General features: G+C 36.2%; 1 protein-coding gene and 1 long non-coding RNA gene across 3 annotated transcripts; one reads left to right on the top strand and one right to left on the bottom strand.

The window, feature by feature from the left end:
- The first annotated feature begins 6,112 nt into the window (after window positions 1–6,112).
- On the top strand, window positions 6,113–7,440 carry LOC110414044 (uncharacterized). Its single transcript, XR_002444980.2, has 2 exons — window positions 6,113–7,036; window positions 7,127–7,440. It is a non-coding gene; the product is annotated as an uncharacterized LOC110414044 (long non-coding RNA).
- A 3,556-nt stretch (window positions 7,441–10,996) lies between these two features.
- On the bottom strand, window positions 10,997–13,874 carry LOC110414371 (uncharacterized). Of its 2 annotated transcripts, XM_021425512.2 has the most exons (2): window positions 13,647–13,874; window positions 10,997–12,782 (listed from the first exon to the last, which is right to left on the bottom strand). In XM_021425512.2, the coding sequence occupies exons 1-2, from the start codon at window positions 13,729–13,731 to the stop codon at window positions 11,866–11,868; spliced, it is 1,002 nt and encodes a 333-aa protein (XP_021281187.1). In that variant the 5' UTR covers window positions 13,732–13,874; the 3' UTR covers window positions 10,997–11,865. The 2 variants fall into 2 exon arrangements, with proteins under 2 accessions (XP_021281187.1, XP_021281186.1); XM_021425511.2 differs by having other exon boundaries at window positions 10,997–13,874.
- Window positions 13,875–16,238: the final 2,364 nt, after the last annotated feature.

The following is a 16,238-nucleotide window of genomic DNA, read 5'->3' as shown; positions in this document are numbered from 1 at the left end:
CTCTCAGCTCGAGACTCCCTTTCATGTACTCCTTGATTACACCACAGCCTAGAGATCATGGTCTTCTTGTTGTTGCTTGTAGGGTATCACTTGGGTTCAACCTGATGATGCTTTGTTTTTTTTTTAAGACATGGTTTAAACTTCCCATGCTTATTGGCAAGAGAAATACATGGAGAATGCTCTTCTTTGCAACACTTTGGACCCTTTGTTTATGTAGAAATGAGGTTATTTTCAAAGGAAAAAGCTTCAATCCAAACCAAATGATGGACATCACCATTTTACGCCACATGCTTTGGTGTCGAGGGAAATGGAAACTTGACCACTTTCCCACTAACCTGTGTCTCATGGAGCCTCTTAGCATCAACATCAACACCAAAAGGAAGAACCAAAGAATGGCTACCAACTTGTCAACTCAACCGCCTGGAACTCTATAACTCAACACTGATAGCGTAGCAAAAGGCAAACTTGGACCTACCTGGTATTGGAGGAGTGATCAAGGACCACCATGGCTTCATTCAGGGAACTTTTTCTGAAAACATCAGTATTGAGGACTCCAATTTTGCCGAATTTTATGCCACACGAGAAGAAATTAGCTTCTTCTTTTCATCTCCCTAGGTTGCCACTCATTCTCTAGTTGCGGAAAGCGACTTTGCCAATATTATCAATTGGGCGCAACACCACTGCAAAGTCCCTTGGTGGATGAAAAATATTTTGAATGCCATTGAAACTTTCTTGCGTAGAAACACAAGAATCACCTTTAAGCAGATAATGAGGGAAGCCAACAATGTTGTAAACGAATTAGCCAAAGCAGGGGTATTAAGAGACTCAAACTTCAAAGCCTATTTTCAAAACCAACAAGGGGAGAGTACATGAACTCTTCTTTCAATGCAAGAGCTTTATTAATTTGGTTAACATTCAACTACCCCTATGTCTCTTCATTTGAATATGATTTCTCACTTCATCCTTCACTTGTCATGTTCTGCACCTCAATGCTGAAAGTAGCAAATCTCTTTTTTTTTTTGTAATCTGCTACACTTTTGCATGGCATTCTTGAAGTGCCTTTTGTAATCTTCTACTGCGAGATCACTTGTGAATAATAAATATTGCCTTTCAAAAAAAATATATTGAAGAATGGTCATTTCTTGGAACACTTGACAACCAAAGGAAGGAAGAAATATTTCTCAGGAATAGAGGGGAATAACCTAGCCATTTTCCCAACCAAACAAGAAAAGTACAAGGAAATAATCTCCAACCTGTTTAAATGCCAGGACATATGCCTTTATATTAAGAGGAAAATGATACTTCCGGCCCAACCCCAATATTTGAATTTCTTATATAAACTTATTTACAATTTAATATAACTCATATCTTAGAAGATTGAATACATTTTAGAATTAATTGGCAACATAGTTACTGTTATAATATTAAAGTAAAAAACATATCATAAATATTTTATATTAATTCCTGCAGGTAAGGCGGAGGGAGCATGCAGAGCTGTAGAGAACGGGGCCAGTTTACCATCCGTACTTTACAAGTATGGTCCGTCCTTACTCCCTGCTACACTTGATGGCTTTTATGGCCGCAAGGCTGAAAAAGGCGTTGAGCTGACATTAACAGATTTTATTCTGCTTGTCCTGTGTTATCTTCCAAATGCTTTGTAGGACGGAAGAGCAAAATTATTTCTTCCTCTTGTTTGCTTCACTTAGACGCTTACTAGTTAGGAGTCACTGCCCCCCTCCCTCCCACTCCAATTAATTTGCCAACGCTGCCCGATTGAGATGTGCCACTGACTCAGCTAGCTAGTCATTCCTCACCTTCTATTCGTTTTTTTTTTTTACGTACAGTATACTTTTATGGTACTGTTTTTTGGTTGGCTAACAAAGAAACCCGCATGTCCCAATTTCTCATCAATTTGCCAAGCTACCACATGCTAGACGTACAGATATTAATGCATCATGTAAATCCAACGAACCTGACCATATCTAGTTAACTTTTGATTCATTTATTTAAATTAAAATCTTTACATTGTCAAACAAAAAAACAAAGACGAGAATAGTTGTAGTGCTACTATTTTGTTCCTTGGGATTATAAGTTAGTTAATATGGTTCAACAAAATCAATAAACCCGATGTTAAAGTTTGGGAGAAAAGGCATGTCGTAGAAATTTATCTCACATCAATGGCAGCAGATATGATAGGCTTCCGTGAATTTGGCCTGCACAGACGTGTCTGTGGCAGGCCGAATTCACGGAAGCCCATGACATTGTCTTGCGTGCATAGGATCTTTCGAAAAAATAGAACCGTATTGCAGCTTAGAGGGATAAATAGATGAGGAAACCAAGGCAGTATCAGCAGCTACCAGCCATCAATGCATTTCCAATTAAAGAGTGAATGCTAGCTAGTAGCAACATAGCAGAGGAACAAGCATTTGTTCCCTAAGCCCTGCAAGAGAGTTGTGGGCTTGATAACATGACGCATGAGGATATATCAAAGTTTTGTTTTAATGCTTCTCTGTATGTATAGCATGTCCCATCACCAAAATTCAGGAACTATCTTGGCACTTCAGGGAAGATAGGCTGGATGTCATGGACTGCTCCAATGGTTTTTATTTATTAAAAATTATGTAAATCTTCTCATGTCTAATCATATCAACCTTTAGGATCGTTACAATTATATGACATCTTATCTCAACTCTCTCGTTCCTTGGTGAGACGGCGAAGCCCCAGGAATACATTTTCACCGATTGGTTGTTTAAGCTAAGTTGATTCTATAACCCTGTAAAGACATGACATTAGTAACAAAGCTATATCTGAATGGAAAAGGAAGAGAATTAACGGTGAAAGACGTCCATTCCTGATGACAGTTGGCTTAACTATATATATATATATATAGAAGAAGAAGAAGAAGAAGAAGATCTGCAATCAAAAAGAGAAAAAGATGCTCAATTTCGAATTTGACTGGTACGGATGCTTAATGGAAATCTTATTGATTATAAAGCTCAACTAAAGAAAATATACAGAATGACAACACCTTTTTCAGTAGAACATGCTTGAAATGTGGAAACAGAATGCTATTCCAAAAGATGGTTTGACTTTAAGGCTAGTTTTGGATAGCATGGGATGCATGTTATGTTTGATCTGCATAGGGGTGATGATTCCCCTTGCTTTCGAGTTTAATTGATTGGTGATAGATTTAATTAATCCACTGGATTTTGGAAGCTAATTAATACATTGAGAACTTTATTCTGCCAGCATTTTTCAAAACAACAAAGGGGCCCCAAAAGGACTCCAAAATTTTCCACTAGAGACTAAAAATCATCGTGCAAGTTTTTCTTCACAAAATGCAGATTTCTGGGCCAAGCAGGATTTGGCCGTATTACGGTGCTGTCCCTAGCAGATTCTTCAACTTTTCTTGATGTTATGTCTTATGGTGGAAATCCACACTGACTAATGTCCACAGGGGTGTGATAACACGGAGTTCCTTAGCTGGATCTCATAATTGTTTAACTCGGATTGCTTTGCTTTCTTATCTGATACATCCCATCCTTAATGGTAGTTCAGAATTCATTTTGATGTTCCACTGTAAATAATTAATCAAAAGTGCCTAATAGTCTGCACCCAAGAAATGTTTTCTGCCAAAATGTTTTAAATCAGCGGATTCAGTTAAACACTATCATATCTTTAGTACATCAATAAATTTGAAACAGCAACACACCGCCCTTGACAATGATGCTTCACAATTATTTGCAGTTACAATCCATCTTCTTTCATAGGTCACGTATATAGGCCTTTGCCTTATTGGGATCATAAACCTTTTATTCGGGGCTGCATTTTGGGATTAGAAGATAAAAGGAAGCTTTTGTTTCCACTGATTCCTCACAGAAAAAGAAGGTGGTAAAAGAGTTGCCTTTTTCCTTTTCTAAGTGTAGCTACCTTTGGATTGGAAAAGAAAAAAAAAACAAAGTCATTCCTACCAACATTCATGGAATTTACAGTATTGATGACATTAAATAAAGCTGGCTCTTTCATGTATCCTCCATGTATGCAATCTTGGATGTTTCGTGCAATTCTGCTAAATTCTCTTTTGGCTGCAAGAGAAAACACCTGCAAATTGATGCATCAGTCGAGCATGTTTTGAAATTTACATATAAGATTCACTGTCTTCAGATTTCATGAGAGCAGTGGTTTTGGAGCCTTTTGACTATGCATTTTAGAGCGATCTTTTTGCTTGCTAGATACTTCACCTTAGTCCATGCATGCAATCATAAGCTAAAGCTTCAATAACAGATGTATAACAGCGAGCTGGTACCGACAAAAAGTAGAGTTTATCATGATAGTTGGCCATGTCTACTGAATTTTAGTCCTTTACGGTGACTGGATAAGGGCATAAAGCTGTTTGCATTTGGTAAGCTGTAGATTCGGAGAGGGAAATTTACAGCTGCAATTTAATATGACATTTACCGCCATGTACTTTCCTACCTTTATGGGAAGGAATAAAAATGTGGGAGATTCTGCCCTTCGCTTCCTTTGCTCTGATCATTAATTATTAATAAATTGTAACTTGTCTCTTATTTATCAATATGGGCAGATGGTAACTGTTTAAATGATCTGTAGACTGATAATAATAACAATATAGAAGATGCCTTCATTTGTTTTTAATTAATCCCGGAATCTGCAGATGCTATTGAGGTAAGGCCAGGATACATAACATAAGAAGAAGCACACCGTTTTCTGCATATTGAAAGAAAATATTACCAAATCCCTCCTTATTCTTGGAATCATTGAGGTATAACAGGCATTCTGCTGACGAAAATTCGCTGTTCTTCTTATTCCCAATGGGTTACTACTTTGTTTCTAACAAATTCAAGCTGTCGGTTGAAAACACAGGGGTGATCTTTCCTTTTTGCTTTTATAAAAAGCAACTTTACTGGTTAATTCAAACATCGTGCTTATGATTTTTTTTTTCTTTTTCTTTTCTTAGTCTAAATATTTATCAAAAATTCATGCCACCAGAAAGCAAAGGAAATGGAAATGTTTCATTAATTAAGCTTTGGTGACTTTGTATTCCACTTTCTGTTGTCCATTTCCCTTTCTTCTTTTAATTCTGATGGTCCTATATTATAGCTTTAATAGCCAATCTGTGCTAAGCTTGGGATTTAAGCTTGGCATCACACTAGCTGCATATGCCATCATTTTGGTGAAGGTTCTCCACCTTCCACCCTCCCTTTCCCTTAGTGGCAAGCAAAAGACATATCCTTTACTTGAGACCTGAGAATAAACACAAGGTCAATGCCCTTAACAAGTAATAGTACTATCTGAGATTAATCAACTCCACCAATTAAGGCTTCACCACAAAATGTTTTCTGAGACAATTTTCGCCAAAAAGAGCAGATAAACTAAAATCTACAGACAGAAACACTGTGGCCTGATTTGTTATGGATCTAATAAGATTTCTAACTTTATTTCCTGCTAAAAATCAAATATATTGACAGTGAAAGTTTTACTTATTGCTCATGATCAATAAATGAGACCCTTTCCAACCACAATTTAATCAACCAGCTACATCATTTTTGACATTTATTAACCATCAGCAGCTGCTATGGAAAATTCTTTACTGAAAAGCAAGCAGTTGACACTAGACTAATGCCGGTGCCAAAATCCTAATACAGAGGCTAAAAGTGGCTGCTTTGAGTTGACCTCAAAATCATTAATAGAATATCAATAGTTAGCTTGGATAAGAAATTCAACATTTGCTACACACACGCACACACACATATATATGTGCGTGTATGTGTCCAAGAGGCAAAGTCATCTTTAACTTGTTGGACGAGAAATTAAACAGATTCTTTGTTTGGCATTTTTACTGGAGGCTAATTTATTTTTTATTTGTTAATAAATCTTAACTACCTCCCCCTATGTGTGAAAAGCAGGGTTAGGGTAGTGTAGAAAGTGGACTCCATGTCATGTGACCCATCAAAGAATCTCCCCTGATCACTACGTATATAAGGACCCCATGGAAAAAATAATGCATGGCAAAATCAAAACACACTAATCCCATCTTCTTCTCTCTCTTTCTCTCTCTCTCTTTTTCTTCTCCATCTGTCTCTAAAAACTTTGCCATGATTCTCTACCTCTCTGCTTCTTGCCTCTTTCTTTTCTCTTGCGCGTCTATAACATCAACTGTTGAGGGGAATGTTGTCTGGTTCGAAGTCATTCATATGAATCTTAAATGTCTTCTGAATGATTTCGGACCAGGCTTCATTCCCCCCAACTTGTTTTAATGGCTATATATTTGCTCAGCTTAACGAAGTATATGCATATATGCTCATTTGATGCAAATACAGAAGGAAGAGTTTGAATCAAGAAATATTAAGCCAATGATCGGACAGGCCAAAATTTGGCAACCTGGAATTGGAAACAGGTAAATTTGAAGGTAGAATTTCATATCCTCTTTTCATGGTTTTTTTCCTCCCTTGTCATAAACTGTTGAGTCAATGTGAACAGATTACTGCAAAAATTCGGTCTTCTTCAATCTCTTTGGTTTGTTCATATTTTTGGGATTTGGAGTGTTGATTGTGGGATGTGGACTTTGCTTGCAGAGACTTGCAAAGAATAAAAGTTACTAGAACTTTGTGTGCTGTCCCTTTAGTTTTATGTATGTGGGATGGAGAGAGAGATTAAAAGGGTACTTTAAATTTGCCTCATTTTATCCCTTCAGAATTCAACAAAACAACTTCTTTGTACGTGCCAAACTATATCTACCTGGTGGGGTAGATATATTAACTCTTGGTGGGTCAAATGAACATGAAAAAACCAAAACTTTTCCATGTGAAGATCATAATTCTGTGGGTCAGGTCTGCCCCGCCGGGGTTGTCAAAATGTTGAGCGACTGTAGCTACATGGCTGCAGCTACTGAGTTTTGAGCGTTTGTCAGAAGGCAAAAAAAAAAAGGAATTGCAGAAGGTTCATCTTATCTCCTTGAGCTGAAGAGAAGACGCGCTTGCAGTTTGTAAAAGATGAGATGAAGACAATAACAAAGGTTTGTTACTGATATTATGTTTTTCGTAAGTTGGGATTCTCGTGTTGAAAATAAGGTTGAAAAACTGGAACCAAAGTACTTCCTTTGTAGGATTTGATAGGACTTGAGAGATGGAGATTGGAGATCAAAGATTACAAAGTGAAAAAAGGGAGGGGAGCCACCATAGGGCCTTGTCTGCATATGTGTCTCCCATGTTGTGATAACTTTTTCCATGCACCAAAGGAGGGCTACATCCCCTTACTGCCTAAGCCTCTAAAGTCATGCACTACATGTTGTAGCAGTGAAAATCTATCTCTTTTCTCCTTTTTCCTTTTCCCCTTCTGTTATTGTTCCTCATGTTAGATTATGTCCCCATCTACTACATGTCATCTTATAATTAATTAAATTTAGGTTAACTTTCTGTTTTTTCGTGTTCCTTGATCACGCATCCATTACCACTAGTCGCATATACGCTGCAGCACTGTGTGAATTCCATATTGCAGATTTGGGCAGGTGCTAGGAGCTTGGCCCCTAGTTGTCGTCAATTCTCTGCTAATCCTTTTTATATAAGGGGGTGCCACAGTCCACAGGTGATCTCTGTTGGATTAAATTAAGAATACAACCAATGTTTTCATACATATTATTCAACGGTCAGTTATATATTACGCTATTTCTTAATAAAGTTAAGGTTCTCGGGTCTAAATCAAATTAGCCCCAGCAAATTAAGGGACTGCTTAGACAAAATCTTGTAATCATTGCTCTTCCTCAAACACATATTTCAGCTCCTTTTTCTTTCAATGAATTGCCATCTATAATCTTGTTATGATTGTATGCTTCACGATTAGGGCGCCTTCTAATAATTATTACAGCCAGGGAGTCAACAGAAGGGTTGAAATTAAGAGCAAGTTATGGTGTGCGGTTAACCATTAAAAGCAATAAGAAACAACGATATGCGGCTTCCTATAACATCATTCAATAAAGATAAACTGCATGTCTTTTTCGAAAGTTTCATTGCTTTCTATGCAAGTGCTGACACTAGTCTTCCGATCCGCATCTTTGGATGAAGCAGGTGCATGCTATCCACCTGTTCACGAGCCAGTTTCAGTGCTGCAGGTAGACTTGAACGTTTTGATGTTTATGGTATAACATGCCTTTTTGCAGCAGCACATCCTTCAAAACACGCTTACCAATTCATGTCCTGGTTGGTGCAAAGGCGTGTGAATACAAGACTTGTATTCTAGGAGTGCCTAAATGTGTAGCATCCTCCAAGTCTTTAGACAAGTATAAAGAGAAAAAGAAAAAGGAACGTATACTAGTATTATAAGGCTACATATGACAAGGCCATTTCCTTAAGTGAGAATTGGCTTAGATAAAGTCTTCCTTACATCCTAAAGCAATTAAAAGGTTCTCATATAATTTTATTAACTTTTTGACTTGCTCACCAATGATACTTGGAAAAGCATTCAACATGAAACATAAAACTCCATTCAAAAGACAGATTTTGTTGGGCATCACAATCACAAGGCATTGCTATATGAGAAAACTAGCTAGACTGACCTAATTAAGTTGTTCCCAATATAAGTTAACGAAGAATCACATGGTCTGCATGATTGATTATGCAACTGTAATTTCCTGTGGAAACTGTGATCTCCTTTTATCATTTAGCTCTGCCTAACCAAATGTAAGCTAGCTTAGCTGCTGAAAGCAAGACCCATGAGAGGAGACAGAGAGAGAGAGAAATATTTATGATGAAGTGAAGGATCTTGTCAATAAGTTGGTGATGATCAAGGGGAGACATCATAATTCATAAAGGTCCATCTGATGGATCACAAAAGGACAGTTTGTCATATATGTTGGACATTCAACTTCTCCAGCTGGTATAAAAAGATGCCTAACAGAAGAAATCTGCTAAGATAAAAAGCCACAAGCCATCTTGCCAACATAATTGTTCTCCTTATTAATCTGTAAATCCCTCTTTATCACATATAGCTTCCCCTGAATTCGAAAGACAGCATAGATCCGGGAGAGGGGAAATTTGACAGACTACGTATCCCTCTTCGTGTTTTCTACATTTGGTGATGGCTCACATGTAGCTCACTTATAATTTGGGAATCAAAAACAAGCATTGATTGAGCAAGTAATTAGCTTAATGGAATCTAAAAATTAATTGCACCCAAAAAAGATGTTAAACTTACGATTGGACTGAATGAATAAGCTTAGAGGGCACTAATACCCGACAGTGCACCGCCTCTGTTGTGAACAGCGTGCAACAGTAAACACATAGACCTACTTTAACTACGAGCCGAGCCAAGCCAACTTCAGATGGCAACAGGCACGAACCTTTGATGAATTTGACAGGGTTTGAGAGCAGCCATGGGATGTGTCTCTCCAGTTGTGGGTCCCTGACCCCATGGCGTCTGATGACTTGATAAATTTGCACAAGTACTATATATTGTAGTGTCATTATTAGGAGGACAATTGCTGAATGACACAAAAAAAAAAAAAAAAAAAAAAAAAAAAGAAGAAGGTTTGTAAATGATTTGGATCCAAACTTCATTGAAGAGAGAGTGGGGAAATGCAGAGAGAAATGTAGGTAGTTAGGTAAGGTAGGTTTTAGCCTTTAGATTCTTTTGAAGATTTTGTCCCAGTGTCTTTTTTGTAGTCTAATTCCATCCAAATCTGTGAGAATAGTTCTCTCTACTCAACATTGTCAAGAAGAATGTACCAACTACGAACACAAAGCGCAATCATTGAACTTTTACGACATTTTGGTATAGAAACAGTTTTCATTACAAGATTCCAAATTTACCTGCATTATTCTTTCATTTTTTTGCCCAAATTTTGCATGTGCTTCTCCCTACACAGTCAGACTCTCTCTTTCTTCTTTTTCTTTTGTTCTCTTTCACTCCATCTACTCAACTGTTTAGCAACAGATATTGGACTTCACTTGATATGTAATTGATAATTTGATCAAATAGAGTTATGCTTAGCAGCTCTGGATTTTTCTTAGGATCAATGGCCTACAGCTTTTTCTTTATCTTGTTCATCAATAAAAAATATATTTTTCTTGCCTTTGCCTTTTTCGGCATCTCGAGCTACAAATATGCCAATAAGGTGGCTAGCTGGGACATGGAGAGCTTGAGGGAAACGGTACAAAAGAGCGTGCCTTGTCGCTAGTACGCCATTGCAGAGCACTGCTTGCAAGTTGAAATCATTGAAGAAAAATGAAAGCTAGCGGTGTGCGTTTTTCCTCCCATTAACAAGCTCAGCCGAGGGGACCCCTCCGTGTTAACAAAGCTGATTTCCTATAAACATTCAGTTTTTTGAGGTTCTGCACTGCATCATTAGTGCAGGCATGGCTCATGTACAGTTGCGGACAAAAAAGCTTGTCCTGTTCATACACCTGATAGCTGTCCAACTTAATCAAAGCCATCTGCTACGGTGCTCCTCTTGATAGCTCGCACGGTTTGTTTAACCATCAAAATGAGAATGGCAGTTGGGACCAAAATCAACAGCATGTACGGGATCTCTTGAAATAGACTCAGTTGTGAACTGCATCAATGATTTTCTATATAACAAGACAAGCATGCAGTGTGTTGTTTTCTAAAAACGTATACAAGCATTACAGATATTCACAAAAACTCTTGCAGCCTTCACCACTCTATCAATTATCCAAGCATTACATAGTAATTAAGTTAGGCAGATACATCCACCAGAAAAAGAAGTTCCATGCCTCCTGGACATTCTGGATCAAGGGCTTTTCCACAGAGCTCCCAAGTTTCTTAACAATACGGCAAGCCTTTTTATTGAACTTGTTCTGATCTGAACCTGAACCAGGATAAGTGAAGCTTGATTGCAGGCTTATATACTTAATCTAAATATCATAACCGAAGTACCTGAACAAATTTCTCTAAGTTTTCAGACAAATATTAGTTTCTCAGCTCAGTTCCCATGCGCCTACTACACAAAATGCACCTGTCATCAAAATAAACTGTAAGCAAGTAATCTGATCCCACTTCTAGAACTAATCTAAGCTTCTATCATTTTGAATGTTTGGCCACAAACAATCACATTATTCCCACTTTGAGAAGAACATAGTTTACATATTGCAACACAGAAAATAAAAACCAAGTGACGTAATTTCTCTCGTATATTTCCAACTTTGACTTATATCTATTTCCATATGAACTTTTCAGCTAAAATACATCTAGAAAAATCCAAGCAATCAATAGCCCAGTATATTTGGCCGAAGACTAAACAGCCTGGATTTGAAAGCATAAACCAAATGGAAGATTAACACTGAAGCACTGATGTTAGAATGTGACGATGTCCGTACCTTTTGACTCAAATGAAAAGTGATGCAATAATGTGTGTAAATCATAATTTTCATTCACAAGGAAAATAAGTACAGGACATGGTAGTGATTGGGAGCACATCTTAAGTCTGCTCCTGTTAGACAACAATTTTCATTCCAATGAGCAGTGGCATTTCAGCTTACTGAACCTGATTGTAACTATAGACCCACAGCTTTCTTTTTGGCCAAGAGACCCACAGGTTTAATATGTCTGCCAAAGCAAACTGACCTCACTCATATCTGTCTACAAAGAAATAGAAGATGGATCCTCATAATGCACCATAGCCACAAATTTTGCAATCCAAATCCCTGCTTTTCCTCCTTTGAAGAAGCTAACCTGATTACCTCCAGCAGAGCTGGTTTTGCACAGGCTAGGACACAAGGGGCAAGCCATCACATTTTGAAACCTCCACTTATGTTAAGCTTCTGGGGAAGTTCTGTCCATTTAAGGATTTTGACCGGCACTCAAGCACACAATGCTATTTTCAGTTTGCCATCATTTAGGCTCCTGGACAGGAAATGTTGGTAGCAATTTCAGAGTTTCATGATAGGCTTCATCCTTCGAGAGTAAATCTACAACTGCAGAGATGGTTGATGCATCAGGTGACAAATTTTTCTCCACCATTTTCTGAAGAAGTTCCACCATTTTTTGGGTCTCATTATTCTGGGAGAAACCATGCATGAGTGTATTAAACGTGACTACATTTGGAGAACAATCTTTTTCCTCCATTTCAATTAACAAATCATTTGCTTTTTCCAATTGCCCTTCCTTACAAAGCCCATGGATCATGATAGAATAAGTCACAACAGTTGGTGCCAGGCCTTTGTTAGGCAATCCATAAAATAGCTCCCAAGCAGTTTTAAGCTTCCCTGTTTTACACAGCCCATCAATAAGGGAGTTAAACATTTCAATGCTAAATTCGAACTCGCAATTTTCTAACTTATGAAACAGTTCCAGTGCCTCTGAGACATAACCATTTTTGCAAAGTCCATCCACGAAGGTATTGTAGGTGCAAGAATTGAGTGTGATGTTATCGACCTGCAGCTTACCAAACAGTTCTCGTGCTTCTTCAACCTTGCCTGCCTGGAAAAAACCAGTCAATAAGGTGTTATAAGTGATAACTGTTGGCCTAATCCTCTTGCATATCATTTCCATATAAAGACTCATAGCTTCTTCAACCTTCCAGTATTTGCAATAACCATTGATCATTATATTGTAGCTAATAGCATTTTGTCCATTCTCCTTACTCTGCATGGAAACAAACAAATCCCTAGCCACATCAAGCTTACCAGCCAAGCAGTACCCATCCATCAATGTGTTATATGTGAATATATCAGGATCTACTCCTCTCTGAATCATCAAATCCAATAATGCATTTGCTTCTTCCAATTTCTCCACCTTGCAGAGAGCATCTATTAAAACATTGAAAGTGACCACATTAGGCTGCACTCCTTGATCCACCATCTCAATAAACAGACCTTTAGCCTCCTCCAAATTACCCATGCAAGAAAAACCATGAAGTAGAGAGCTATAAACAACCACATCCGGATGAATTCCCTTACCCTTCATTTCCAAAAAAATTTCTCTTGCCTTTTCTAACATACCCTCCTTACATAGGCAATCAATAATACTACCATAAATAACAACATTAGGCTCCAATACCCCATTTCCTCTAACCATTTCCTCATATAACCTAAGTGCAACACTCGTATTCCCCATTCTACACAGACCATTAATCAAAGTCCCATAACTAACAATACTGGGCTGACAACCAAATACAACCATTTTCCTAAACAGTCTAGTTGCTTCACAAATCTTATTCTCCATACATAACCCTTTAACCAAAGATGTAAAAGTTACAGTATTTGGTCTATAACCCCCCCTAAAAACTCTCCCTAAAACGGCGAAACCATCAGTAACTCGACTCATATGACATAAACAATTAAGCAAAATATTCAAGGTAATAAAATCAGGTGAAATCCCAATTGATCCCAATTTGTTGTAAAGCACAACCACGCGATTATGGTGCTTAATCTTAACAAGGGCACCTAACAACAGATTAAATGATGACATTGGAGGAAAAGGTTTCATTTGGGTCATTGCATCAAACAAATTCAATGCTTCATTGAGTGTAATGGTGCCTGACTTACAGCTTGTTTTGACAAATTTGTTAAGTGGGTCTTGGCTTTCAACAGTTTTTTTGTTGGGGTTTGAAGATTTGGGATTGTTAGAAAATATGGGATTTTTCGGGTGAGTGAAGAGAGATGAGAGTTTACCTTTTGGAGTAGATTTTGAGGAGGAAGAGGATAAGGCAGCTCCATTAGCGGCTGAAGCAAAGCAGAGCGTCGTTTTGGCGACCATTTTTTCAGTGGCCTTGGGGTTTTGTTTGTTGAAGAAGTAATAAGCCCGGGAGATTGCAACGGCCGACGCTTGTGTAATAACAGCAACTCAAAACTAAAATGGAAATGAATCTTAGTTTTCTTGGGTCCATGGCCCATGGATCAACTAGGGGAAAACTGGACGTGAACAATTAGACAAGAAAAGCAGGGGAAAATATTGGAGAAAACAAAACGAAAAAGGTAGTGACCATTGGGAAAAACAAAAACTAAGGTGTAGTTTGATATTTTCTCAGATAACATTTTGATTTTTTTTTTTCAAATGAAATCTTGTATTTTACAAATGTTTCCACAAAATCAATGGTGTTAAATTTTTAATTAAATTTTTAACAAAAAAATAATAAAATCTTTATATTTAAAAGTATTTTTTTTGCATTTAATTCTAAATTGCTATATTCTTTTTCACATTAGATTCCATGCAAGAAATCCATCAAAAAAATTGCTCTAAAAAGATGAATGTTGATCATCACTTTCGTCAAAATTTTTAATGGTATATATATTTGGCCTTAACCATTTCAACTTAATTGACCAAATATTCCACTTATCTTCGCCTGCTCAACAACCAAAATGTCCGACTAGCCTCAACCATTCTTTTTCATACTTTTTTCCTGTTATTCTTTTTTAGTATGTGATCAAGTACTTTATATCATATTTAAGTTAAAATTGTGTAAGCTTTGACCCAATACGCTTTTAATGAAAAAGCTTGTATTAGAGTTTTGTTTATTTTATATATATATATATATATTTATGGCTAGATGCCGTCTTTCCTTCTAACCTATTTGCCCGTTGAGAGCCACCACAAATAATGAAAAAATACGAAGAGGAAGATTTAGCCTTAATCAGGATTTTTCTGCTTTTTTGCTACGAATAATGACTACCTCTATGAATTAAATAGGTACATAATAAATAATTGATGCATTTGGCATTCTAATATTCACACATGGGTCTAAGGATTCAACTTACATGTGATATTAGAGCAACTTGTGTGAAATTAGAACATAACAAAATTTTGAAATTTAATGAATTTATTTTGTAAGATTGTATGTTGAGGCATACTTATTTTTTGATTGTTGGAAATCTATTTTTTGGTTATCGTTTTTAGATATAAGGTTAGGGCTTTTCTTTCTCAGATTGTATAAATTGATTCTATATACACCTCTTCTTTTAACTCATACCATAGAGATAGAGATTAGATAATAAGTTTTGGGTTTAAATATAAAACCTAAAATTACACTCATGCATTTAACTCATTGGTTGGTATATAGTCTCTCAGCCTAAAGAGCAGGGTTTGAATATCTTTTTTCCCAATTATAAAAAATCTAAAATCTAATCGTTGATTAATTACTTATATTTTATATGTTTTAATTTAAATTGGACTCTTAAAATCAACTTTCATATGTTATAAAATTAATATTTAAATTTAATTACATAAAATATAAGTGTATTGTGACCAATTTTGAAGAAAACATGAAACGGGTTAGGAATGAGTTTCCAAATTAATTTTCTTAATTAATTGATCTTGATTTTGTAGTTATTTGATGAGTTTTAATACATAAGCATTATAAAATAAAGTCTTAATTGAGATTTATAAAGATCTATTTTATCAAAAATACTTAAAAAGCTAAGAATTAGAGAGAAATTAGAATAACGACCCAAATGGGTCGAATTTGATCTAACTAGGTCAGATTTGACCCAATTAAAAGTTGAGAAAATTAAAAAAAAAAATCTATTGGGCAATGAATCCCATTCTCAAGCATGGAGTGTGAGACGGGTGAGGCCCATTAGGCCCATGATTTTTAAAATATTTTTTAACAATTTTTCTCCACTTGCCTAACTTTACATATTGTACTATTTTTATGAATTTTTTAATATATGTTTAATATTTATTTATTTATATGTGCATTTAATTAATTATTTTAAATTTTTGTATGAAATATTTCTAAACTGCATGTGATAGAAAAATAATATGCATATGTTTAAGTTGAATGGCTATATGTACTCTCCTTAAATTAGTCTCTAAATTTGTATACTCTTATGTTGAAATTGTATACATAATTTAGAGAATATATTGTCTTTATTTTTAAAGTTCAAGACTCTAAGTTTTAATGCAATGAATACTATTTGAGACCAAATGAGATACACCAAGACTTAATACCTCAGCAAGAATGGCCCATTGCATACATTGGGTTGAGTATGTAAATTAAGAAATTTGGGCAAATAATTAATTTTCGGTTTAAGAAATTTTTTTGTTAATTGATATAAATGTTTCGCTGCCAAAGTAACTCATTTATTGAAATTAATGGATTATTTTCTTAAGCAAAAGGTTAGAGGATGTTTTTTTAAATTGCTTTATACAATTACCTGTCCAAAAAGGGTTATTGTGTAAGGTAATTTAAAGTGAGTTATAAAGCATCATGGTTGAGAGTATACTGGTCTAGAAAGTCTATATGCCTAAAGGGGATAGATTTTTCG

This window comes from Theobroma umbraticum, unplaced genomic scaffold, assembly GCF_002168275.2.
Source record: "Theobroma umbraticum cultivar Fairchild unplaced genomic scaffold, ASM216827v3 scaffold_4.1, whole genome shotgun sequence".
Lineage (NCBI taxonomy): Eukaryota > Viridiplantae > Streptophyta > Magnoliopsida > Malvales > Malvaceae > Theobroma > Theobroma umbraticum.
This window is presented reverse-complemented; position numbering and strand designations above follow the sequence as displayed.

Bases quoted from the DNA above. Each gene is read 5' to 3' on its own strand.
- LOC110414371 (XM_021425511.2), bottom strand. From the start codon at position 13,731: ATGGTCGCCAAAACGACGCTCTGCTTTGCTTCAGCCGCTAATGGAGCT.